This window comes from Gekko japonicus, unplaced genomic scaffold (assembly GCF_001447785.1).
Source record: "Gekko japonicus isolate JY-2015 unplaced genomic scaffold, Gekko_japonicus_V1.1 scaffold158, whole genome shotgun sequence".
NCBI classification, from domain to species: Eukaryota; Metazoa; Chordata; class Lepidosauria; order Squamata; family Gekkonidae; genus Gekko; species Gekko japonicus.
In genome coordinates, this window is record NW_015170279.1 from 305,947 (window position 1) to 333,028 (window position 27,082).

At 46.9% G+C, this 27,082-nt stretch overlaps 1 protein-coding gene across 1 annotated transcript in view; it reads right to left on the reverse strand.

Annotated features, from left to right (window-relative positions):
- PAPPA2 (pappalysin 2) overlaps positions 1-27,082 on the reverse strand; it is a 185,015-nt gene that overhangs the window by 95,482 nt on the left and 62,451 nt on the right. The window contains exons 5-9 of the mRNA XM_015417742.1: positions 22,515-22,808; positions 18,930-19,122; positions 12,237-12,358; positions 8,804-9,296; positions 4,512-4,640 (exon numbers count right to left, since the gene is read on the reverse strand). Of these exons, the coding sequence (XP_015273228.1) occupies positions 4,512-4,640; positions 8,804-9,296; positions 12,237-12,358; positions 18,930-19,122; positions 22,515-22,808 (1,231 nt within the window). The remainder of the gene's footprint in view (positions 1-4,511; positions 4,641-8,803; positions 9,297-12,236; positions 12,359-18,929; positions 19,123-22,514; positions 22,809-27,082) is intronic.

Consider the following 27,082-nt stretch of genomic DNA (forward strand, 5'->3'; position numbering starts at 1 on the left):
CTAACATATTTGCAAGGTTTAGCTGTATTTAATTAAATGAAAGTCAATTATGTACCAAATAATTTCAAAATGAGAAAATTAAATTAATAGCTGTCAGTCATCCAAATACCTTTTCACTTATCGGCTACAAGTACTAGAAGGCAGGAGCCGATACGTTCATTTTAGGTTAGTGAACTGGATAACATAATACCAGAGAATCTTCCTTGAGATCTTCGTGAGGAAAAGGGCTAGAAAACCGCTTTCAAAAATGAAAGCTGAACATCCAAAGCAATCAAACATAAACCTGAAGAGGCAAAACCCTTACATAAGAACATAAGAGAAGCCAATGTTGGACCAGGCCAATGGTCCATCTAGTCCAACACTGTCACACAGCGGCCAAAAATACCAAGTGCCATCAGGAGGTCCACCAGTGGGGCCAGGACACTAGAAGCCCTCCCACTATTGACCCCCCCCAAGCACCAAGAATACAGAGCATCCTTTGCCCCAGCCTGAGAGTTCCTATCTATACCTTGTGGCTAATAGCCAACGATGGACCTCTGCTCCATATGCTTATCTAATTCCCCCTTGAAGCTGTCCATGCTTGTAGCCGCCGCCACCTCCTGTGGCAGTGAATTCCATGTGTTAATGACTCTTCGGGTGAAGAAGTACTTACTTTTATCTGTTCTAACCTGACTGCTCAGCACCTTCCTCCTCTGCTTCCCCCACCCCCATTACAACTTTGGCTCATCAGTTTCCCAATTCTGTCACACATTACATCACCAAAGTTGAACCAGCCCTTATTGGGGGGGGGGGGAGGTTCATGTTGTGCTTCTGTATCAAGGATCGTTCTACCATTCATATGGGGAAAGTAAAATCAAGTATAACCTAGTGCAGAAACAAGCATTACAATATTGCTGAATATATTTTCCTGGCTTTGAAAACTTGTGATTTTATGTATTTTTCCCCTTAAGCAGTGAAAACTGCTTTCACAAGAGATGAACCAAAGTTAACTGTCAGATCCATATACCTACAAGCCTCCCACTCAACGACTGAGTTTTGCAAAGCACATAAGCAAAGTCTTGACCAGTCATCTCCTACAACCAGAGGCCAACACCATAAACACGTAAAGCCTGAGTAACGATAAAGATGAGTGCGTTTCTGCAAGTGCCTGTGGGCTTGTGTGTTTGTTATTTCTAGCAGACACAGCAAGCCCTCACGCACCGAGGATTTCAGATCACAGGCTTGGGTCATGACTTGGGTCATGACTCGAGAACTAGGGGGGTTTTGTTTGGAACTAGGATGATGAGATTCCAAGTCAGAGGGCATGACTGTCCAGGCGGGCATATAACCTGGGGCTGGGGTCGTTTCGTAGAAAAAGAGCTAGGGGAACTCATTAGCATAACTCATTAGCATATACCACACCCCCTGCCATCACCGGAAGTGTGTCATAAGGCCACATCCCCTGACATCACCGGAAGTGTGTCATAAGGCCACACACCCCGCCCCCAATGGACCCGGCCGGCCCCTGGTCTTGCAGCTCCACTGCCGAGCCCCATGAGGGGCCCGGCGGTGGACCTGCAAGGCCGGCGGGAGTGCAAGGAAGCCCCGCAAAGGCCCTCCCTGGCCCCAGGCAGGCAGGGGTGGGGAGAGACAGGGAGGAAGGAAGCAACTTACCCTCCCTCTTCTCCTGCCTCCTCCTGGCTGAATGAGGGCTGGAAGCGGGGCGGCCGGAAGTGGGGGGCGGGGCTTCGTCATGTGCCCCGCCCCCCGTACCTCACCCAGGGGAACTGCGATCCCCCGCGATCCCCCCGAAATGACCTCTGACCTGGGGCTTTCTCGGTTTTTGCAGTATCAGGAAGGGAGCTGGTTAAGTGCAATAATGAAGATCGTTTGGCTCTCCCAGATATTTCTGAAACTTGGGCTTCGATCCCCACACTGCCCCAGAAATCATGTTCCTTTGGGTCATCACACCCAAAGGACCCCAGCACACACACACACACACACACACTCCTTAGAGAAGTTTGCAGCTGTTTTAAGATGCTTGTGTTTCACTGTTGCTGCTTTCAGTAAAACGAAGGATAAAGCATAAAAACAATATACATGCCACCAAAAAATTGCTTTAAAAACGCCTGCCCAAAACATGATGAATGGAGCAAGAATGATAGCTGCACCAGCATTCAACTAGCTGGTACACCGAGTCCAACTAACTGGTACATTCAACTAGTATGTACATCCGCCATGCAACTTGGAAAATGGTGTTTACAGAACTGGTGAAGGGTGCACAATCCCTGCTCTTTAAATGCTCTGTCTCAGAGGTGTTGAACTCTTTTGCTATGAGGGCCAGATCTGACATAAATGTCACTTTGTTGGGCCGGGCAATGTGTGTCATAAAACATAATGCCAGGTACCAGAGATATAAACTGTATAAAGGACAGCACCTGGTAAGCTCCGAGTTGTTGTATCCTCACTGCAAGGCCCCAAGGGCTGGGAAGGGGGTTGCAAAGGAAAACCCATATGGGCGGACTGGAGAGCCAGCGGTGCAGCACTGGGCAGATGCTTCCATGCTGCCTGACTGCTGCAGACGAGGTTGTTCCGCCTTGCTGAAGCTGCAGAGTGGCTCTGCCCACTCCCCCCTGAACAGTCTCCTGTTCCCTCCCTTGCACTAGTTGCTCGCGGGCCGCATAAGAGCCCTAGGCGGGCCAGTTCCCGCCCCTGGGACTTATGTTTGACACCCCTGCTCTATCTGGCTTCATAAGAACATAAGAACATAAGAGACGCCAATGTTGGATCAGGCCAAAGGCCCATCGTGTCCAACACTCTGTGTCACACAGTGGCCAGAAATACCAGTGCCATCAGGAGGTCCACCAGTGGGGCCAGGACATTAGAAGCCCTCCCACTGTTGACACACACCCCAAGCACCAAGAAGACAGAGCATCACATTGCCCCAGAACCCCTATCTATACCTTGTGGCTAATAGCCACTGATGGATCTCTGCTCCATATGCTTATCCAATTCCCTTTTGAAGCCGTCCACGCTTGTAGCCGCCACCACTTCCTGTGGCAGTGAATTCCAAGTGTTAATCACTCTTTGGGTGAATAAGTACTTCACCTTCACTGATCCTAAGGACACTTTCCCTAACAAATAATACTGGACTTATTTCTGCATATACCTACTTAGGATAACACACTAACCAAGCCATACTAAGTAGAGTTACATCCTTCTAAGCCCACTGATTTCAATGGACTTAGAAGGGTATAACTCTGCACCGGATTGCGCTGCAAGAAAAAGTATACGAAGAGTCTGAAGTATTATATAAATACCAAATAGTACTATTACACAGATTGTATAATGTGTCATAATAAATATTAATAACATACAGGGATGCCACAGTGATCCAGCAGGCTCTTTTTCAGACTCAGGTACTATATCACTGCTCCTCATCCTCTACCCACCTTCTTTGTGATTTTTAGAATCCTATTTACTTTCTCTATAGGGAACAACTATTGGCAACTGGCTTTGCAAACTGTTAGGCAAGCAAGCCAGAGGGTCTAAGAATGTCTCAGTGCCCATCCCTCTGAAAGTAACGTAACACATTCGCACCTGGATACACACTGAGACGGATCTCTGATTTGACAGCAGCAGTTCCCGAAAACAAGGACATCCAACAAAGTTTTATTCAAGGTATGAGCTTTCTTGCGCACACACCCACTTCCTCAGATACATTGTTAGTTACCAGTCCATACGTATCGGTAGAGGCTGAACAGCAAATCAGCATACAACATAATGAAGATGTTTTAACAGATGCAAGGGCCAAAAAGGGATAACTGGTACCTTCCATTTCCATGTATCTGAGGAAGTGTGCCTGCATGCAAAAGCTCATCTCTTGAATAAAACTCTGTTGGTCTTAAAGGTGCCACTGGACTCAAACTTTGTTCTACTGCTTCAGACCAACACAACTGCCCACCTGGATCTAAGGACATCCACGACACTGAGGTCTGAAACCCAGAGGCAGACAACTTGGCAGAAATAAAGAGTCAGGTTTGACACAACCATAATAATGCCATATGGTAAAGGTAAAGGTTCCCTTGCTTGAAAGCCAGTCGAATCCGACTCTACGGTTGCGGTGCTCATCTCCGTTTCAAAGCCGAAGAGCCAGCGCTGTCCGAAGACGTTTCCGTGGTCATGTGGCCGGCATGACTAAACACCAAGACGCACAGAACGCTGTTACCTTCCCACTGAAGTGGTACCTGTTTATCTACTTGCAATGTCTTGCTTTCGAACTGCTAGGTTGGCAGGAGCTGGAACTAGAGATGGGAGCTCACGCCATCATGCGGCACACTCGGGTCTCGAACTGCTGAACTACTGACCTTCCACAGCCTGCAGTTCAGCGTCTTAACCACTTGAGTCACCGCAGCTCCATATGGTACTCAGATACTTTAACAGAGAGCTGGAGCAGGCTAACGCGGCAGATCTAGATTGCTGGCTCATTCAATATAAGACTTAAAAGGGTCTGCTCAGATCATAGTACTCACATGCTTACTTTTCCATCTCCACAATAAGGAGAGCCGTGGATGTGGAGCAGAGGAGGGGAGGCTTCTCCTACGGCTGCCCCCGCCACAGCTTGCACCTGGTACCGATACAGTTGGCCCGCCGTAACTTCCCTGTAAAAGTACAAGAAAATCAAACACCCATGCAGCAACAGCTGTTTTGCCATCTCTTCCCATGTTGCAAAATCATGTATCAATGATAGCCATAGGCAATTGGTTATATATAAGTGCTGTATCAACTACCGGCTTGAGAAAAAAAATGGAAAAAAGCCCTCTGGGAGCATGGCAGGAAAATGGCGGCTGCAAGGGACAAATGGAACGGATGTTACACCAGTGTGGGTGGCACCTTTGGAAACGTCCACCTTCCACTCCAGATGGCATGCTCACGCACCTGGACTGTGTTCTTTCAGAAAAAGATTATAGCAAATCAGGGCTGACACAAAGTATGCTGAGGACAGAGAAAACCTTGAAAGTGGAGAGCCTGAGGATGATGCTGTGTGGACGCCAGTGTTCCCTCTAAGCTGAGTTAGTGTGAGCCAGCTCAGTTTTTAGCCTCTGTCTCACACATTTTTGTCTTAGCTCAGGAAGGAGGGCTCCAGAGCAAACTGATTTATGCAGTAGCCAAATGGCTCGCTCACAGCTTTAATGCCCGTAGCTCACAAAGTAGAATTTTTGCTCACAAGACTCCACAGCTTAGAGGGAGCATTGGTGGACGCTCCCAAAAGTATTGCTCCAATTGGAGGAAAAGTCAGTGGACAGTACCGCAGTCTGTGTATCTGGACACATGAAGCTGCCTTCTACTGAATCAGCCCATCGGTCCATTAAGGTCAGTATTGTCTACTCAGACTGGCAGCGGCTCTCCAGAGTGTCGTTCCCATCATCTACTACCTGATCCTTTTCACTGGATCTGCCAGGGATTGAACCCGAGACCGTCTGCATGCAAAGCAGAGGCTTTTCCCCTGAGCCACAGCCACCAAAGCAATCTGTGTATGTGGTTTATTTGTATATTTCTCAATCCCCTAACAAACATGCATTCACTGATCATTTTGGCTCACTGTTATTAAAGAGTGTTATAGCATCTTTGGTATTCTCCCTCTTTCCTCTGCTTTCTCCAACATTAAAAATCATTACCTTGTGGAACAACCAAATCCACTGCCTCCAGTAGAGAAACTGGATTCTGGAGTTAGTCTATAACTCTTTCCTGTTCAAGGTATAAACATGTTTGATATGTAACCATCACAATCAGTCTACTCAGGGGTCATTTCGTAGAAAAAGAGCTAGGGGAACTCATTAGCATAACTCATTAGCATATGCCACACCACCTGACATCAGGGGCCTAGCGGTGGACCTGCAAGTACGGTGGGAGTGCAAGGAAGCCCCGCCAAGGCCCTCCCTGGCCCCAGGCAGCCAGGGGTGGGGAGAGGCGGGGAGGAAGCAACTTACCCTCCCTCTTCTCCTGCCTGAATGAGGGCTGGAAGCGGGGTGGCCGGAAGCAGGGGGCGGGGCTTCATCGTGTGCCCCGCCCCCCATACCTCACCCGGGGGAACTGCGATCCCCCGCGTTCCCCCCTGAAATGACCTCTGAGTCTACCATCCTTCCACAGTTACTCAAAATATCTGTATCTGTAACTGATTTTGTCTGCACTTGAATACGCTGTTTTTCCATTCTTCCTGATGAAAAATTTGAAAGCTTTCATGCTTCTTGCCCACAAAATTTAGACCTCTGGAATCACTGACAGAGTACTTCCTGTTCCTTGAAATCAAACTGGCAAACAGTTGAATAAAAATCTGAAATTGTGGTTATAGTAAGAACATAAAAGGAGCCCTGCTGGATCAGACTAGTGGTCCATACAGTCCAGCATCCTGTCTCACACAGTGGCCAACCAGTTCCTCTGGAGGGACAACAACAGGGCACAGAGATCGAGATCTCCCCCTGATGCTGCTTCCTGGCTGTGGGATTCAGAGGTTTAGTGCCCCTGAACATGGAGGTTCCCCTCAGTCACCATGGCTAGAAGCCATTGACAGACCTATTCTCCATGAATCTATCTAATCCCCCGTTAAAGCCATTTATTCCTGTGACTATCACTACACCCTCTGGCAGTGAATTCCACATTTTAATCACTCTCTGTGTAAAAAGAGTATTTCCTTTTGTTAGTCCTGAATCTACTGCCCATCAGCTTCATTGGATGTCCTCAAGTTCTAATATTTTGAGAGGGGGAGAAAAAGTTCTCTTTGTGAGTCTCTCTACCCCATGCATAATTTTATAAAGCTCTATCATGCCCCCCCCCCCAAGGAATCTCTTTTCTAAACTGAAAAGTCCCGGACTCTTCAGCCTTTCCTCACAGGGAATGTGCTCCAAACCCCCTAATCACCTTGGTTGCCCTCTTCTGTAATTTCTCCAGCTCTGTGACCTCCTTCTTGACCAGAACTGTATGCAGTATTCCAAATGAGGCCGCACCATAGAGCTATACAGGGGCATTATAATTTCAGCCATTTTATAGTCAACCCCTTTCCTAATAAACCCAAATACTGAGTTTGCCTTTTTCACCACTGCAGCACACTGGGTTGACACTTTCATTGAGCTAACCACTATGACCCTAAGATCTTTTTTCCTCTAATTCGCAGCGAATTCAGACCCCAGTAGCCTGTACTTGAAGTTGGATTTTTTTTGTCCCAGTTTGCATCACCTGACACTTACCAACTCTGAGCTTCATTTACCACAGTGTCGCCCACTCACCCAGTTTGTGGAGGTCCTCTTGGAGCTCTTCCCAGTCAGCCTTGGTTTTCACCATCCTGAATAATTTGGTGTCATCTGCAAACTTGGCCACTAGATTACTCAACCCTAGTTCCAGATCATTTATGAATAAATAGTACCGGCCCCAATATTGATTCTTGTGAGACCTCACTACTTACTTCCATTATGAGAACTGTCTGAGATAGCTTAAAGTAAAGGTTTCCCTTGCTCGAATGTTAGTCGTGTCTGACTCTAGGGGGCAGTGCTCATCTCTGTTTCCAAGCCAAAGAGCCAGCGCTGTCTGAAGACATTTCCGTGGTCATGTGGCTGGCATGACTAAACGCTGAGGCACATGGAATGTTGTTACCTTCCCACCTATTTATCTACTTGCAATGTTTTGCTTTCAAACTGCTAGGTTGGCATGAGCTGGGGCCAGAGACAGGAGCTCACGCCGTCCCGCGGCACTAGGGTCTCGAACTGTCAAACTACAGATCTTCCAGTCTCAAACTGCCGAACTACAGACCTTCCAGTCTGCAAGCTCAGCAGCTTAACCCCTGAGCCACCGCGGCCCTTAAAAAATAAAGCAATCCACAAATGCTAGCTAATTAAATCAGACGGGGATGATTCATAGAAGGGGAAGTCACCTATTTTGTTAACCTTTCCTCCAGAAAACCTTTACGGCACAGAACTCTAAGAACCAGGGATATAGCACTATCTTTTCTCCGGGGGTGGAGGGAAGCCAGGCAAAACTAAGATGACAACCCCACCCTGTGGAAGAGAAAAGCCTTTGCACACGTCACGCTACCACGTCAGGATGTCCTCCTTCTGGGCAAGAAAAGCAGCTTTCAATTTTACAACTCAAGAATTTAGGAAACGGGCCACAGCCCAGATTCTCATGCCCTTTCAGATGAGCGCTACTGCAAACCACAAAAGCAGCCTGGAAACAGGAACAGCCACCACAACTTCACCTATGCAGGGTCACAATGTTCCCTCTAAGCTGTGGAGTCTTGTGAGCAAAAATTCTACTTTGTGAGCTACTGGCATTAAAGTTGTGAGCAAGCGATTTGGCTGCTGCATGAATTAATCTGCTCTGGAGCCCTCCTTCCTGAGCTAAGACAAAAATGTATGAGCCGGAGGCTAAAAAACTGTGAGCTAGCTCACACGAACTCAGCTTAGCGGGAACCCTGGTCACAGCCAGTAATTGTGTGGGCAGGTGGCAAATTAGGGTTGCCAACCTTCAGGTGGGGCCTGTAGGTCTCCCAGAACTACAACTGATCTCCAGATGACCAAGATCAGTTCCCCTGGAGAAAATGGCAGCTTTGGAGGGTGAACTCTATGGTATCTACCTTGCAGAGGCCCCTCCACTCCCCAAACTCTGCACGGCCCAGGCTCTTACCCCCCCCACACACACACACATCTCTAGAGATTTCCCAGTCCTGAATTGGCGAATCCTAGCTGCAGTATTCTTAAGGGGACCGGTGTCCTGCAACCCCTTCCCAATCATGAAACTAGCATTCCTCCCAAGTACCAATCCCTTCACTCACGTGTCGATAAACTTTCGGCCCGGCTGCGTCACCATCGCTGGGGAGCCATCCCGAAACGGCGGGTCCCTAAGAACTCTGTACCTCACCGGTTTGCAGTTGGAACAAAGCGGGCTCTGGGGCGTGGAAACCAGGAGGGCGGCATCGATCTCCATCTGCTCGTCGAACGTGTAGATCTTCACCCCGGACACCTTCTTGTTGCGGCTGAGTTTGATCGTGAGAGGAATGTCACAATAGGTATCCATGGGCCCCAGGCGCACAGAGTCTCCCTGCTCCGTCAGGATCTCAATGTCCGACAGTGCCCTAGGGGAGTCCGTAGAGAAGTAGGTGGTCCACACCATTAGAGAGTCTGGATAGACGGGATGCAGGAAACGCAGCTCCAAAATGCATCCAAGTGGCTGAGGGCAGGGGGTGGTCATGCTCACGTTGAAGAGGTTGAACTCAGGGCTCCAGGCCTGCAGGCTGGGTTCACAGGGCTGGTCCACATCCGGGGGCCCTGCAGAGGCAACGGAACACAAGGATCCTTTTTTGATCAGCAGGGACAGTCACGAGGATATTAAACATATGGAAAGGGACAGACTCCACAAAGAAGAAGAAAAGAAGAAGAAGAGTAGGTTTTCATATCCCACTTTCCTCTACCTGAAGGAGCCTCAAAGTGGCTTGCAATCACATTCCCTTCATCGCCCCACAACAGGCACCTTGTGAGGTGGGTGGGACTGAGAGAGTTCTGAGAGAGAGAAATGGCTCAAGGTCACCCAGCCGGCGGCCTATGAAGGAGTGGGGAACCAAACCGGGTTCTTAGAGTCCGCCGCTCTTAGCCACTACACCACCCTGGTGTAGCTTTGACAGAATGGAAAAGGAGAGCCCCTTTCTACGACTGTTCAGGAATTATGGCAAAAGGGCTTTGCTGGTCTATGACCACAATAGAGAATACTGTTACCGGCAAAATAGCAGAGAATAGAGTTATACACCTCCTGGTGGGACTTGGAGTTCTCCCAGAATTACAACTGATCTCCAGCTACAGAGATCAGTTCCCCTAGAGTAAATGGCAACTTCAGAGGCTACAAAAAGGCATTCTACGATAATATTGCCTCCTCACTGAGCTTTCCCCTCCCCCCCCCCAAAAAAAACCCCTCTGCACTCCCCAAATCCTGCCTCAAATCTTCAGGAATTTTCAAACCCAGAATCCTAGCTCAGGAGCTGTTCCATCCTTAGAAGTATCACTCATCAGCTAGAACTGGAAGCATTACCCCTCTCACTCTAATGGGCTTAATCTCCTTGCAGCGATAACACCACACAACCAAATCTTATTGGCTTCTCAGCGCTGCGACATCACCCATATTTACTGAGATCATTTCAGGATGAAACAGAATCTGTAGCAACACAAGAAGAAGTCTGTGTGGGAAAAGTTGAGGCAAGTCCTACCATTTTCAGCAGCTGTTTGGAACAATTTGTGTTAACTGTCAAGGCAGAAAATCACTGACCACAGAACATTCTTCTCAACAGTAGTGAATGACTGCATCTGTCCAAAAGGATGCTACGGAGACAAAGACTCAAGACTTGTGTGTGTATTAGCCATGCGTTTACCTTTAGAGCCCAAAGAGCATGTAAGGTACTAATTCTATCCTGTATGTGAACCAAGCCCCAACACACACACATTATCTTTCCAATCTAGGGCTTCGGAGAACATTTTTGTCTAAGAGTGTGAGCAGGAAGTCATTGGTCCAAATATCACTTCAGTCATGGTACTCACTGACAGGGCAATCTTATTATATTAATGATATTAATATCTTATTATATTAATGACATTTCGCTGGAGTGACTGCATATACACATGAACACACAACAAGCTGTCTTCCACACCCTTGGTCCATCGAGGTCAGTGTTGTCTACTCAGACTGGCAGCAGCTCTCCAGCAGGGGTCATTTCGTATAAAAAGAGGTGCAGGAGCTCATTAGCATAACTCATTAGCGTAACTTATTTGCCTATGCCACACCCCCTGACATCACCGGAAGTGTGTCAGAAGGCAACACCCACTGCTCAGGCTCCACTGGACTGTTTTGGATTGCTAGCTTTTGGGGGGGGGACGTGCAGATCTGTCCTCGCAGAGGAGGGAGAGCTTGTACGTGAATAAAACTTGGTCTTAAAGGTGCCACTGGACTGTTTTGGGCTGGGGGTGGGGCTCTGCAACTTACCTGGCTGCTTCTTGCTCTGACTGAGGGCTGCTGGGAGCATGGGGTGGGGCTTGTTGCATGTGCCCACCCCCTGGGCTCTTTACTGCCGGAGTGCCGCTCCTCTGCGCTCCTGCAGGAAATGACCCCTGCTCTCCAGGGTTCCAGTTGGAGTTCTTTCACTTCACCTAGTACCCAGCCCTTAACTGGAGATGCCGGGGATTGAACCTGGGATCTTCTGCATGCCAAGCAGATGCTCTGCCACTGAGCCATGCCCCGCCCCATATAGAATCAGACTGTAAGTGTCCTTAGGCAAAAGCTCCTATTTTTTTCATTCCTCCCACCACTCAAACCAACTATAATCAATTCAGCTTGAGTGTGTGTGTGTGTGTTTATGTCCAGACGGGCAGCCGTCTGTAGCAGTAGAAGAAAGGAAGTCCAGTAGCACCTCAAAGACCAACAAAATTTGAGGCAGGGCATGAGCTTTTGTGTGTTTATGTGTGTGTGTGTTTCATACCAACTTGCATTATTAAATTCCTTGGCATCAAAAAAAGCACATCTTGATTTTCAATAGTCAGCTTATATTCCTACCTCCCTTTTCTGCCTCCAAGGCATTCTTTCCTTCATTTTTTTCATCATACAGACGACGCACAAATAACAGTTCATAATTACCAAAGAACTACAAGGATTTCTTTTCCCCATGGTGAGACTGTTCTGTGATAATGATGATGTGTAAGCTCACCTATAGCCAGTTTTTAAATGCAAGCGCTCTGGCTTTAGCAGTCTGTGCACGGGAGCCCAAAAGGACTTCACTCTCCTATGCAGCATTAAAGGGTAAAGGTTCCCTTGCTCGAAAGCCAGTCGAGTCCGACTCTAGGGTTGCGGTGCTCATCTCCGTTTCAAAGCCGAAGAGCCAGCGCTGTCCGAAGACGTTTCCGTGGTCATGTGGCCGGCATGACTAAACACTAAGGCGTACGGAACGCTGTTACCTTCCCACCAAAGTGGCACCTATTTATCTACTTGCAATTTCTTGCTTTCGAACTGCTAGGTTGGCAGGAGCTGGAACTAGAGACGGGAGCTCACTCCGTCATGCGGCACCCGGGTCTCAAACTGCTGAACTACTGACCTTCCACAGCCTGCAGTTCAGCGTCTTAACCACTTGAGCCACCGCAGCTCCATGCAGCATTAGATGCATTTCTTTTTTTTTTAAAAAAAAGGAAACTGGAATCCACAAGAACTCTCCCATTGATGACAGGGAACTTTACCTACTGCTTCCTCTGGAGTCCAGTAGCCAGAGGAATCGCAGATCCGAGGGGAAGAGGCCTCATGTGCATACTGGCTAAACGTCCCATCTTCAGCGCAGTTTCCACAAAGATTTCCTGATTCCCTAAAAGAGAAGGAGAAGAGGGGGAGAGATACTCTGCTCACACCTTTCTAAAATAATTTATTTCTGTCTTCAGTGGTGCTTCAGTGGGGATTTTATTTATTTATGGAATTTATCTATTTATGGAATTTATTTACCCGTCATATTTTTATCCTGCACTTCCCCCCCCCCCCATACCCATGAAGCACCCACAGGCTGGAAATATGGGAGGGAACCACAAAATTTCACCACTTGACTTTCATTAGTGATTTATATGTTTTGATAATGTTTTTTATGGATTTTACTGCTGTAAATTTGTACATCGCCTAGAGTCCCACAATCGTGGGGATTAGGCAATTCAAAAATGTAATTAAATAAAAATAAATAAACAAAACAAGAAAACTAGTAAATGAGCACACATTTATTTCAAGAGTAGCACCACAGAGGAAATTCTGATTGCAGAGTACTTTCTTGAAGTGCAGAATTCCACACCTGCGGTTATAGATATCAACACCAGAATGAACTAAATCCCGTAGGATCAGGATTGGATTTTTTTTTCACCCTCCCAGAAGCTGTACAAATAACCCGTCTGCTGCCCAACTTGACTCGCACATAAAGTCCCACAAAAGGTTTTGCCAGCTGGCAAACAGCTGGGAGGAACTGCCAGCTGTTCTTCAGCATCTTCTGTTGCCTTCTGGAATCCCCAGGTTGGAGGCCAAGTACAGCTTGCCCAAGGTACGCATGTTCAAAGAAACATCTTTCCATTGAAACAAGGTATGCACAGAAAAAGGCAGGGGAGAGGGGATACCCACCTACACACACACACACACACACTGGACAAGCACAAAAGTAAGTCTACAAAAAGCATCTGCAGCAGAGCACTGCTCCAGACAAGAGAACTTCTCTTTACCGTAAATGTAAAAGGTAAAGGTAAAGGTTCCCTTGCTCGAAAGCCAGTCGAGTCTGACTCTAGGGTTGCGGTGCTCATCTCTGTTTCAAAGCCGAAGAGCCAGCGCTGTCCGAAGACGTTTCCGTGGTCATGTGGCCAGCATGACTAAACACCAAGGCGCACGGAACGCTGTTACCTTCCCACTGAAGGGGTACCTATTTATCTACTTGCAGTTTCTTGCTTTCAAACTGCTAGGTTGGCAGGAGCTGGAACTAGAGACAGGAGCTCACTCGGGTCTCGAACTGCTGAACTACCGACCTTCCACAGCCTGCAGTTCAGCGTCTTAACCACGTGAGCCACCGCAGCTCCATACCGTAAATGTGCATCCTGCTATAACAAAGAGATGTACAGAACTTTACCAAGCCTTTCTATGACCCATACTAAGGAGCTTCCTTCAGAAAGCAAATTTTTGACTCTACTGGTGGTGGGAAGTGCCGTCAATTCACAATCGACATATTGCAACCCTGTGGGGCTTTCAAGGCAAAAGACCAACAGAGGTGGTTTTGCCATTGCCTGCTTCTGCATAGCAACCCTTGATTTCCTTGGCGGTTCCCCACCCATATACTAACTAGACCCCGCCCTGCTTAGCTTCAGAAGTTCTGACAAGATAGGGCTCCCCTGGGCCCAGCCATGTCAGGACAAAATGTAATGATTGGGGGGGGGAACATAAAACAGCTGGATACAGGTATCCTGTCACCCCCCACCCCGCTGAAAGATCTGCACTAGCTAGCCATCTGTTTCCGGGCACAACTCGAAGTGTTCTTTCTTGTTTGTATTTATTTTAGTATACAATAATCTTGTAAGGTAGGCTAGGCTGAGATAACAGTGAGTGGCCCATGGGCACCCAGTAAGTTTCATGGAAAAGGGCAGGTTTGAAACTGGGTTTCCCAGATCTTAGGCTGACACTCTAACCACTACACAACACTGGCTCTTATCCTTAAGGCACCAACAGTGCAATCCTAAGAACACTTTCTCGGTAGTAAGAGGAGGAAGAGGAGGAGGAGATTGGATTTCTAACCCGCCCTTCACTCAGACTCTCAGAGCAGCTTACAAACTCCTTTCCCTTCCCCTCCCCACAACAGACACCCTGTAAGGTAGGTGGGGCTGAGAAAAGGTCCCTGTGGAACCTTGTGCAGTTCCGCAGGGCTTGTAAGACGGAGCTCTTCCACCAGGCGTATGAGTAGGGGCCACCACTACCATCACCATTATTCCATCTTTACCTGGCCCTGGATGAGGGAACATCAATGTTTCCCTGGAGCAGATGATGCTGAATAGTTGAAATACACCATCTATGAAATATTATGTTGAACACCTAGAGCACTTTAGTCAATAACTTGTTAAAATTGTTTTTGTATTGTTGGGATTTTAAATGGTTTTATATGTTTTATATATGTTTTATAATGGCGTTTGCCTCCATGTAAGCCGCCCTGAGCCCACATCGGCGGGGTATAAATTGAATTAATTAATTAAATAAATAAATAAATAGAACTGTCCTTGAGAGAACAGCTCTGACAGAACTATGGCTTGCCCAGGGTCATCCAGCAGCTGCAAGTGGAGGAGTGGGGAATCAAACCCGGTTCTCCCAGATTAGAGTCTGCATACTTAAACAGAGCCTCTTGCTCAGAGTGAAAGAGGAGCGCGCAAAAGTGGGCTTGAAGCTCAACATCAAAAAAACTAAGATCATGGCATCCGGCCCCATCACTCCTTGGCAAATAGAAGGGGAAGTCGTGGAAGTAGTGACAGACTTCACGTTCCTGGGATCCCAGATCACCGCAGACTGTGACAGCAGCCATGAAATTAAAAGACACCTGCTCCTTGGGAGGAAAGCGATGGCGAACCTAAACAGCATGATAAAAAAGTAGAGACATTACCCTGCCAACAAAAGTCCGCATGGTCAAAGCAATGGTATTCCCAGTAGTCATGTATGGCTGCAAGAGTTGGACTATAAGGAAGGCCGAGCGCTGAAGAATAGATTCTTTTGAACTATGGTGCTGGAGAAGACTCTTGAGAGTCCCTTGGACTGCAAGAAGATCAAATCAGTCAATCCTAAAAGAAATCAGCCCTGACTGTTCCCTGGAAGGCCAGATAATGAAACTGAAGCTCAAATACTTTGGCCACCAAATGAGAAGGGAGCACTCACTGGAGAAGACCCTGATGCTGGGAAAGATTGAAGGTCAAAGAAGACGGGGACGGCAAAGGATGAGATGGTTAGACAGTGTCATAGATGCAACGAACATGAAGTTGAGCAAACTTCAGAGGACAGCGGAAGACCAGAAGGCCTGGCGTGATCTGGTCCATGGGGTCGCGAAGAGTCGGACTCGACTGTGCGACTGAACAACAACAACTTAAACAGATCTCAGCAGAATTCTGAGTAGATCTGTAAGAGGCTTGGGGACCAGGGTATTTGAAAGACCACCCCCTGCCAGTTAAGATCCTAGTCCAAAACCTTGCCCTCCGTGCCTGGCCTGCAGAGGTGACCTGGGTCACAAACACAGAGAGAGTTTTTTCAGTGGTAGCGCCTTGGCTGTGGAATGCTCTCCCCTTAGAGGCTTGCCAGGTGCCTATTGTACTCTCTTAAAGCTGCCAGGGCAAAAAAACCCCACACCTCTGTATCAAGGAGGGATTTTATCTTTTTAATCTGTTTTTAAAGTCTGTTTTTTAGCCTAAGGATTGTTAATGTATATTTTAGGCTGCTGAATGCTGTTTTATGACTTATAATAATTTTATGGTGACTTTTATTATTTCAGAGTTTGGGGTTTTGTTTCACTTCGTAAGCTGTTTCAAACAGGTCCCTTGAGAGGCAGCAGATAAATATTCTAAACAAATAAGAGACTTTAATAGGATGTTTTGTCACTGCAACAACATCTGGATTTGTCAAGACCACGTGTGCATGATGAAAGGAGGAGGGCGCCATCTGGATTTGCTGTCTTCGATCCAAAAGTCTGCAGGTGGGCCCAGCATACATGCATCTACTAAGGTTAATCTATACACACATCTGCTAAGAGTCAGCATGGTGTAGTGCTTATTGTGTTGGACTAAGAACTGGGAGACTAAATCTCACATGTAAGCTTGCTGGGTGTCCTTAGTGCAGTCACACACTCTTAGCCTGACCTACCTCACAGGGCTGTTGTGAGGATAAAATGCAGGCAACAACTTCTTTACGGCTAACTAAATTACAAATGGAGTGAGCTGCATTTTTATTAAGCGCTGCAAAAACTTTGATTGCATAAACCTGGAAACCTAACAAAGCTCCTATGATCTGCCAATGGTTTATTAAGGTATGGGATATAACCGTTATGGATAAATTAGCATCGCAAGTTTGGATGACTGAAGTATTATCAAAGAAGAACATATTCTTGGAAAAATGGTTTCCCTTTTTTGATTTTGTTAATAATTCAGAAAACAAGAGTTGTAGCCTCCCTGAAAAATATCTCTCCCTTATATATGATTGAGTACGACACAGCGTAAGACTCAGCAGAGACAAAATGCGCTCCGTCAGCCATTGGCCGGCAAGCTGCTGCTCAAGCCTGCTGCCATGCCATTGGCTGGGAGGCGGGAGGCGAACACTGCGTGTGAACACTGCCGATGCACCCCTCTCCTCGGTCCGATTTTCCTCCCCCACTCACCCGCCGGCAGCAGCGATTCCTTCTCCCCCCCATGGCCCCGCGGCTTCCCTGCCCCCCCACTACCTACCTACCTTTCTAGGCGCCCGTTGTCTCCGTCCCCAACGGGCTTTGCTCCCTAGTATTGATATAATTTCATATTAAACAAATTGTTGTTATTGCTAGTTATTATCATTGTTAATTTTGAGTGATGTCTATATTCTTACAATAATTCAATTGTATATCAAGACTTTATTTTGAAAAAATCTCTTGTTAAGATTGTTCTGTTTTATTGTTGTATATGTTGGAAAATTTAATTAAAAATTTTTTTTTAATGTAGGCAACAAGGACAATGTAAACAGGGTTGCCAACTCCCACTTGGGAAATACCTGGAGATTTCGGAAGGGCAATGTTTGAGAAGGCAAAGGACTTTGGTAGGGTATAATGCCATAGAGTCCACCCTCCAAAGCAGCCATATCCTCTAGGTGAACTGATCTCTGTAGTCTGGAGATCACTTGCAATTCTGGGAGATCTCCAGACCACACCTGGGAACTGCAACCCTAGATGTAAACCATTCTGTAACTCTGTTGGGGGAGGAATAAGCTGACAATGCACACTGTGGGAAGAGGAAGCTGAACAGCAACTACGCTCACCTAGAGAAACCTCAAATCCATCCACTAATAGAAACACATGAGCCTCTATGCCAATAAAGGTTTTGAACTTGAACTTGAAACACATGAGCCAACTAAAGTGTCAAGGCAGCTCCCTCTTGGATTCCCAGGTTGCAACGTGGCGATTCCTCCATCTCTCTCAACTAATTTAGTGAACATAGAGATGGGGAGCGGCAGTTCCCCTCACCTTGATCCTTTCACCTGCCTCCTTTCCTTCGCCTGCTGTAGTGAGCAGGACTCTGTGTATGACACATGCTCAATCCAAGCACGTATTCCGTGCTCAGTCCAAGGCACTGGTGCTAACCTTTAAAGTCCTTCATGACCTGGGACCCTTGCATCTGCTTGACCTCCTCCACCTATGTGTGCCCACAAGGCAGTTCCAAATCATCACACCAGGAAGCGTTACAAGTTCCTCCACTCACGTCACCGATGCCTGTTTTTGCGGGAGCTTCCTTGATGGCCTATCCCGTGTTGCAGAGGGGCTTTCCAAGGAGAAGGTCCTCACTCTTGCAAAGACATTGTAAAGCAGAGCTTTTCCAATGTGCTTTTGATAGTTTGTGAGTGAGGATGCGGTGCACATCTTTTCTACCTGTATTTCTCTGGTTTCACATGGTATTTCTTTATTAGCTCGAGATTAAAGTTGCTTTGGTCAGCATTGATCAGGAGAAACATTTTAAAATAAACTTAAATATAAAATACACCGTGTGGGAAAGACATTAACAAAAAAAAAAAAGGCTAGGGGACCATTTAGGAAGACTCCACAGCTACCTTGTTACTGACAGTCTGAGGGGCAATTCCACTCCTTCCTATCTCCTTAAGGCAGGGGTGTCGAACTCATTTGTTAGGAGGGCCGGATCTGACATAAATGAGGCCCTGTTGGGCCGGGCCATGTGTGTCATAAAATGTAATGCCAGGTAGAGGAGGTCTAAACTTTATAAAGTACACAAAACATTTTTTTAACTTAAAATAAAAACATGCTTAAAACATTAGCTCCGTAAGGTGCAAACCTACTTTTGATTTATTGACATTCACCACAGAAATCTCATGCTCAGAGTTCTGAGTTTTGGACCCAGGTTAAAACATGAAATGGCTGAGTGATTAAGAGAGTCCGGCAGCAGAAGTGGAAGCAGGAGATGGCCAGTTCCACTGCGGGCCTGGTGGAAGCCCTCCGGGGGCCTGATCCGGCCCCCGGGCTGCATGTTTGACACCCCTGCCTTAGGGTATAATTAGGTGGAGATATGAGCCACATCTTTCCACACAAGCACTTGCATTACTAAGGCAGGTTGGGGATCAGACAGGACAGGGTCCAGAGACATCCCTTTCTTTCCCCACAAGCCACATCCACACAAACATATATGACTTCTCTCCCTTACCTTTCATAAAGCACCCCGCTAATGGGGGGCGACCAGTGTATGGTGAGGGAGTCCTGGCTCTGCCCGATGACAATGGGCGGCATGGGAATAGGGGTGGGCTTTCTGCCCTGGCTCCACTGCTGATACACCAAATCCAGATAGCAATGCATCCGAGCCACTTGGTTTGGGGTGAAACTGTCTGTGCAGTCATCATCTGCGGGGAAGGAAAGGGCAACCCGTGAGACAACTCAAGAACTGGGCTGTATCCAAATTCGGTGTGTGTGTGCAGAATTCTAAGATCAGCCAATCCCCACTGCTGGCATTGTGGAGAATGATGAACTGGAGGAGCTGAAAGAGTTCTGTTACAGGTATCGCGCCCCCCCCCCCCATTGTGCCCCTCGTCTACCCTTCTTGAGCTCCCCACAAAATTTATGCACATCACAGAGGGCTCCGGAGTAATGCAACCCCCAGGTGCAGCTGAAGACTGGAAGCATCTTTGGGACTCTTTTTTTTTTTTTTACAAGGGTGAGCATCTAATCATATGGGTCCCTGTGTCCAGCCTGAAAGGGCTCCGAGGAAAGCTGGAGGAAGTGTGAAGGAGCACTCTAGACTGTCCCCCTACTCCAGTCTTGCAAGACCCACTATACCAAGTGAGAACAGCAGGATAAGGTGGGCCTTTTATAAGCTTCCAGGGTCTGGCACTAGCCCATCACTTCTGTCTCCCCAGCCTCAGAAGCAAAACATGACTCAGGTGGCCGAAGAGGAGGAGTCCTCCTCATCCTTCTGGTACACGGTACGTGGGTATCTCCGCCTCCCTTCGTCCAAGGAGCTCAGGGTGGCAGAGACTATTCTCCCTTCCCTAGTCACAACAACCCTGCGAAGCTGGCTAGGCTGAGAGAATGGGATCAGCCAGTGACCTCCTCAAAAACTGCCTATTAATTTCCCTGCCCATGGAAGCAAAATAATTCCTGAGGTTGCTGTTAAGGTAGACAGAGCTGCGAAGATGTGGGACAGCAGGGCTATTTTGGGGCAGGAATTCACAGGAACGGAGTTCCGTCTGGCTCCCAAATTGGCCACACCCAGCAGGAACTCATTAGCATAATAGGCCACACCCAACAGCAGGAGCTCATTAGGACTGGCTACATTAGGGGTGTGTGGCCTAACATGCAAAGGAGTTCCTGCAACAAAAAAAGGCCCTGGGTTTTGACAACAAACAAGGTAAACAGAATAAGAAGCAAAAGGTGGGTGTGGCTGGATGACCACAAGTCTGGTAATGTGGGTGTGTCCTAATATGCTAATGAGTGGTGCAGTCAGGGGGTGTGTCCTAATATGCTAATGAGTTTCTGCTGCTGGGTGTGGCCTATTATGCTAATGAGTTCCTGCTGGACTTTTTCTACAAAAAGAGCCCTGGCATCATTATACAGGATGCCTAAGTACCAATGTCACATTTATCAGCAAAAATATTCAGATGACCTTGAATTTTCCCTGCCCTTTTCCAGGTCACAGGTTTTCAGCCCTTTGAAAATCAGGCAGCCTTTAAGTTCAAAATTAGGCTTCAAAATCCAATGTGGTTTAGATATTTCAAACTGAAATCTCCTGCCGTAACTCTGAAGCAGATACAAGGCAGCCAAAGGTTTTCACTGCAAAGAAAGCAGCTTTGTGTGTATAGCTTTAAGAACGGGGAGGGCTTTTTTTTTAAAGAGGAGCCAGAACTCTCAAGAGGGAAATAAGGTTTTCAATCTGTATACTGAAAACTAACTTTTAAACATTTTTAAAGAATTTTGTTGAAAAGGTTCTGGAACTCTGTTCCAGTGCATTCCCCCAGGAAAAAAAAGCCCTGAATTGGTGCAGTATGGAAGGCAATGTATAAAATGTAGCAACAATTAGATTTGTAGGTCATTTCCATGTTTACCTACACACTGAATCATTCACAAGCACAAGGTTAATGGTAGGCAAGTTCTTCTGTTTCTCCAGCTGAGCTTTCCTGCGAGCAAATATGACCAAGATCCCTGATACTGGCACCCCCTAAGAGACTGAAATCATTTAACTCCTTAGAACAAGGAATAACTTAAGCCAACAACTGTTGAGAATAAGACTGATATTTGTTTTTTATGGATTTATATTCGCTGACACACCACATGAACTGTGCTCACAATACACACATAGGCTCAGGGAAAGCTGCTCGAATCACCTGTTGTGACCAATGTTCCCTCTAAGCTGTGGAGTCTTGTGAGCAAGAATTCTACTTTGTGAGCTACTGGCATTAAAGTTGTGAGCAAGCGATTTGGCTGCTGCATAAATTAGTTTGCTCTGGAGCCATCCTTCCTGAGCTAAGATAAAAATGTGTGAGCCGGAGGCTAAAAAACTATGAGCCAGCTCACACTAACTTAGCTTAGAGGGAACACTGGTTGTGACCATTCCACATAGAAGGTGCCTGCCTGCATTTCATGTTAATGAGGTTTCAAATACACAGCTCCTAGCCTGGAGAGAAGGAGAAGCACATTTCGCCATTGTCAGCAAAAACAACAGTTTAAGGACAAGCAATCCCCCACTGATGAACTGTGGAAAGACAAGCACTCAACACCTCTGCTCTGCATCTGAATGGCCATTTCCTGGCAGATGTGCTTTGATTACCTGGGAAAGCCAAGATTCATCTGCACATCAAGGAGGTTCCTTGACGCCAAAACTTCACACTTAACCAGATGGTTTTTCCCTGAGTTAGAGTTTAGAGTTTCAAAATTGGCCACACCTCTAAGTAACTGCCCCTCGCTGCACGCATCCAATAGCAGTAGGGATGGGACGGACTTACAGGTAGGTGGATTCAGAGGATGGCACAGGTTGCCACCCACCCAAAGACTCACCTATAAAAGGTGAGGACCATATGCTTGAGTTTAGCTAGCCGCATCTTCCACCACCACCGCCTGTCTGCTTTTACCCTCTAATGCCCAGCTTCCTATACCAAAATCCTTTGTGTCTAATTTGATCTCTTGGTCTGCAGCCAAAGAGGTCCACACTAGCTGGCTGGTTCTAGCAGTGTGATTTAGAAACACCCCTAGGTTCTATTTTCTGTACCCCTCATTCTTCATTGCAACAGACAAGGCTTCAGGACAGATAAGTATAAACCGTGAACCTACCTACCTCCTAAGTAAAAGGAACTATCTTTAATGCTGTATTTCTGAGGAACTTCCTTGATTGTATGTGTGTATCTGATTTTGTATGTATGTGATTTATATATATTCTCAAGTAAAAGACAGATTGTTTTGGAACGCACCTGTCTCTTCTCTTTCACTGACGAACCCTCGGGGTGGGTTGGACTCCTGTATACACAGGCAAATGACCCAGATACAAATTTAGTCTGCCAGCTGTTGTAGATAAAGCAGCTCGGCTAACACAACTCATGCAATTGGTAAATTAAATGTATGTGAAACCTTCACCCTTGGATTGCTCAGATGCTCTCATGGTTTTCCAGTGAAATCATGCAAGCTACAACCTTAGTTTCATAAACACAAGAGCAGATATCCTCAGCACCTCAGGGATGATATGCGGCCTACAGGTCACCTGCTGCTGAACTAAGTCAGCTAAGCATTCTTCTTTCTCATTCATTACCTGTGTAGCTCATGTAATTGTTGAATGGAGTTCCAGAGAAGTGGGTCTGGCCACAGGTGTCATTGGTAGGATCCGGGTCGCGACAGAGTTTGCTTTTGGGGGTAGGAGCCGTGTCTGCACAAAGGTCTCCCGTCTCCATAGATGGTGTTGTCTCCCTACATGGGTCGTCACAGGACTCCCTTTCGTTCACCCCTTTAAAGACATGGTAGAGTCCCAAGACATGTCCTACTTCATGGATCATGGTGTTTGTATGACCTGGCATACCATAGTATGTTGGATTGAGGACCACTCCTCCTGAAATCAAAAGTGAAATCATTGTCATTCAGATACAGGCATACAGACATGGGAGTCCAGTATTCTGTGCTAATTTGAATGCTAACATTCATAAAGAGACATTTCAGATAAGGAGGAGGAGGAGATTGGATTTATACCCTGTCCTTCACACAAAGTCTCAGAGCAGCTTACAAACTCCTTTCCCTTCCTCTTCCCATAATAGACACCCTGTGAGGTAGGTGGGGCTGAGAGAGCTCTTTCGAGGACTGCTTGTGAGAGAACACCTCTGAGAGAACTTGTGAGTGACCCAAGGTCACACCAGCAGCTGCATGTGGAGGAGTGGGGAATCAAACCGGGTTCTCCCAGATTACAGTCCGCGCTCCTAACCACTACACCAAACAAAATCAGATTTGCTGTTGTGAAGGGATTGCATGGATCAGCAATCCAGGCAGATCCACACGAGGGGGAGGTTCCAGCTGGCTATCCGAAGCAGCCCTTCTCAGCCAGCCAACCTTGGATGTTGACTCGTGAGCCAAACCATTAAAGGAAGGCCTCATAAAATGAAATGGAAGGAAGGATCCGAGTAAGCTGTGCTCCCAAAGATGGACCCCAGCAACAAGCTAAGTTCTTTGGTTGGGGAGAAATCACAGCAGGTAGCTTACAAAACAGCATCACAGCACAGACCACTCCAACTGACAGATAATCCTTTGGCTGTTCTTCACATGTGTGGGCAGTAGCAGAACTTTCCAAGAGAAGACCGGGAGCTATGGACAGTGACACTCCTCCTCTCACAAAAGAAGTTCATGGGACAAACACCCCAGCCTGGATCCCAAGGCGTTAAGAACATTTAAGTGCTCGACGTTTTCTGAGGTGTGGTGATTTTTGCTAATCCCCCCTCCCACAGCAGACCTTCAGTAGGTTGCTGCTGAAGGTCTGCTGACCACCATGACCACACCCAGAACCATATTTCAGAAGGCTAACTGGGCCACACTTAACTGCATCGGTGGATCCAGGACACCCTTGGTTATCAGATGTTCCCACTTTGCATGAAACTCTGTAAGGGTCCATTCCAATTCAGGTATCGACTCAGCATGAGATTCTTCATAGTGCCACCACGGGGTAAATTATGGACTGAACAACTGGAAAGGACAACTGATTGGAAAAAAATTTCCATGCCTAAGTGCTTGTGGAAGGGCCTGAAATATGGACATAACCACTGTCCCTTCAAGGGCTATTCTGGAGTCAAACTTCTACCCACGCCTAAAGTGCAGAGACTTCCACAGGAATCCCTCCTCCTTTTGTCCAAGCAGAGGTCATTTCGGGGGGGGATCGCGGGGGATCGCAGTTCCCACGGGTGAGGTACGGGGGGGCACATGACGCAGCCCCGCCCCCTGCTTCCGGCCGCCTGCTTCTGGCCCTCATTCAGCCAGGAGGAGGCAGGAGAAGAGGGAGGGTAAGTTGCTTCCTCCCTGCCTCTCCCCACCCCTGCCTGCCTGGGGCCAGGGAGGGCCTTCGCGGGGCTTCCTTGCACTCCTGCTGGCCTTGCAGGTCCACCACCGGGCCCCTCATGGGGCTCGGCAGTGGAGCTGTAAGGCCGGCGGCGGCCGGGACCGTTGGGGGCGGGGTGTGTGGCCTTATGACACACTTCCGGTGATGTCAGGGGGTGTGGCATATGCTAATGAGTTATGCTAATGAGTTCCCCTAGCTCTTTTTCTACGAAATGACCCCTGTGTCCAAGGGAACTCTGTCTAGCCACGAGGGTTGAGGTCCCAGTCACCTGACCTGACAAGTACTCTCCACTCACCACCAATGATTTGACTACCATCAAATATATTAAATTATTCCATGAAGCTCAGAATACTGCTGTGAGGTCAATGCCCTAACTTTTATAATTGCATAATTTTGTCTCAAGCTCTGCAAGATGAGCAAAGCACAGCTCTGTTTCTCAGCGATCATGACCATGCATGTATATTTGTTTTTTCCAGACTCTCTTAACAGATATATTTGATCACAGTTATTCAAAATTGAATGTCATGATTTCAGAATAATAGACTCTGGTTTGTTTGTTCTGTAACTAGCATAAATATATCTTTTCATAAGAGTTTGGTTACATCAACATGTTATACATTGACTAGAATTTTCTGATGGAGTATTATTACTCATTAAGAATTGTATATATTTGTACCCTGCTTCTCCCCCCAGTGGGAACTGAAACTGGCTTACAACGTAATTCTCCCTTCTTTCATTTCATCCTCAGAAGGTAACCCTCCAAACTTCCATGGAAGAGTGGGTACTGGAACCGGGTTCTCCCAAACTCTACCTCAATACTCCCAGGCTCTGCCACCACTCCCAGAATGGCTCCCAGACACCGACACCACCAGCTCTTCAAAACAAAGGTAACTCTGTGTGCACAGATATCATTGTTTTATTCTGGGGGGATTTAAGTTTTCAGATTTTTGTACAAACCTGGAGGGGGGGTCCCCCAAGTTTGCAAAAACATCTGCTTACAGTCAGTGTGGCCCCAAACCACAGATTTAGAAATCTGCATATTGGGGCACCCTTGACTATTAGAATATAAGATACGTGACTCCACCTAAACAAGTACTTTTTGACTGATTTCCATGACCAGGCCACCTATATTTTCAAGGAAAATATGTTCCTTTTATATGACAAGATGGCATGTCTGAGAGTTTAGTTCACTGAATGGAAATGTCCTTAGTCAACAAACAAAACAGCAAAGAAAACTGAGACAGATTTCCCAGCCAAACCCCAGTCTGAGGCAGGAGGTTGCCTTGCTGAAAGGCAAAGGAGAGGAATGGAAGTAAGTGAAGAGAGAAAAACTTGCTAATAGCTAAGTTAATGGGATGTTGGAGACCAGCAGTAATCCCACTGTGTCAACCACTAGCTGCAAATGGTAGTTCTTCCCGCTTTCAAGTAGAAACATGAAACTCTGTCTGCTGGAAAAAATATGAGCAAGAAAGTGAGTGTCAAAAAAGGAGGCCATGATGTCGTGCCTAACCCCTCCTCGTGAAGACTGACAACTGCCAGTTTGTTTTCAAACCAAGTGAACACACAACATTTCCTCTGAGGAGAAAAAGGATCCCTTGTGAAAGTTTCAGCAGATTGTACAGCGCCAAACGCACTACTGTCACCAAACCAAGATTCTTAGAAAAGTGGAACCGAATGGATTCAGAAACTTCTCCTTTAGGAAAACATCAAACTACATCTCACTATTTCAATTCTTACAATCATTCCAGCCCCCCGGATGTACCACTGTCCTCTACCTTTGGGCTTAATATGAATCAACTTCTGACCCAAATCTTTTGTCCATAAGTGACCTCACAAAGTCTAGGACTTTCGCATCTGATATGAACATTTAGAGGTGTTAATTGAATTCACAAAGGCCTTGGCTTTGGAAACAAAATCTGAGTCTGGTAATCGTCCCAAGCACCCAAAGGCCAATTATTTGGCATCACTGCAGAACAGAGAATTTACCTCACAGTAATTCAGGCCTTCTCAAAAGCCCAGCAGGCTACAGGTACTTAAGCAAACAGTTTACTTCACTAGATGGCTTGGTGCCTCTGATTTTTTGGATCAGCAAAACTGAAAGTTCATTCTCCATAGTAGGCAAAAACAATGGTCTGTATCTAAGAACACACTGAAGAAAAATTAACAGCCTGCCAAAGAATAGATTCTTTTGAACTATGGTGCTGGAGAAGACTCTTGAGAGTCCCCTGGACTACAAGGAGATCAAATCAGTCAATCCTAAAAGAAATCAACCCTGACTGTTCCCTGGAAGGCCAGATACTGAAGTTGAAGCTCAAATACTTTGGCCACCAAATGAGAAGGGAGCACTCACTGGAGAAGACCCTGATGCTGGGAAAGACTGAAGGTCAAAGAAGACGGGGCCGGCAACGGATGAGATGGTTAGACAGTGTCACCGATGCAACAAACATGAAATTGAGCAAATTTCAGAGGATGGCAGAAGACAGGAAGGCCTGGCATGATGTGGTCCATGGGGTCGCGAAGAGTTGGACTCGACTGTGCGACTGAACAACAACAACAAAGTTTCTTAAGAGGAGGTCATGATTTCCACAACTGCCCCATCCTGTAGCAGCCTGGGTTGCCAAATTTCTTTGCTCATGGGCGCTCCGTTACCAGGACCTTTGGAACAAGAACCAATAATACTGATGCCCACTGACCAATGGAAACTCTGTCTATGGCTTCCACTGAACTCTACCTGAACCTTCAGCATGTAGAGTCCCAGAAAATACTGCACACACATTTTCCAAGTC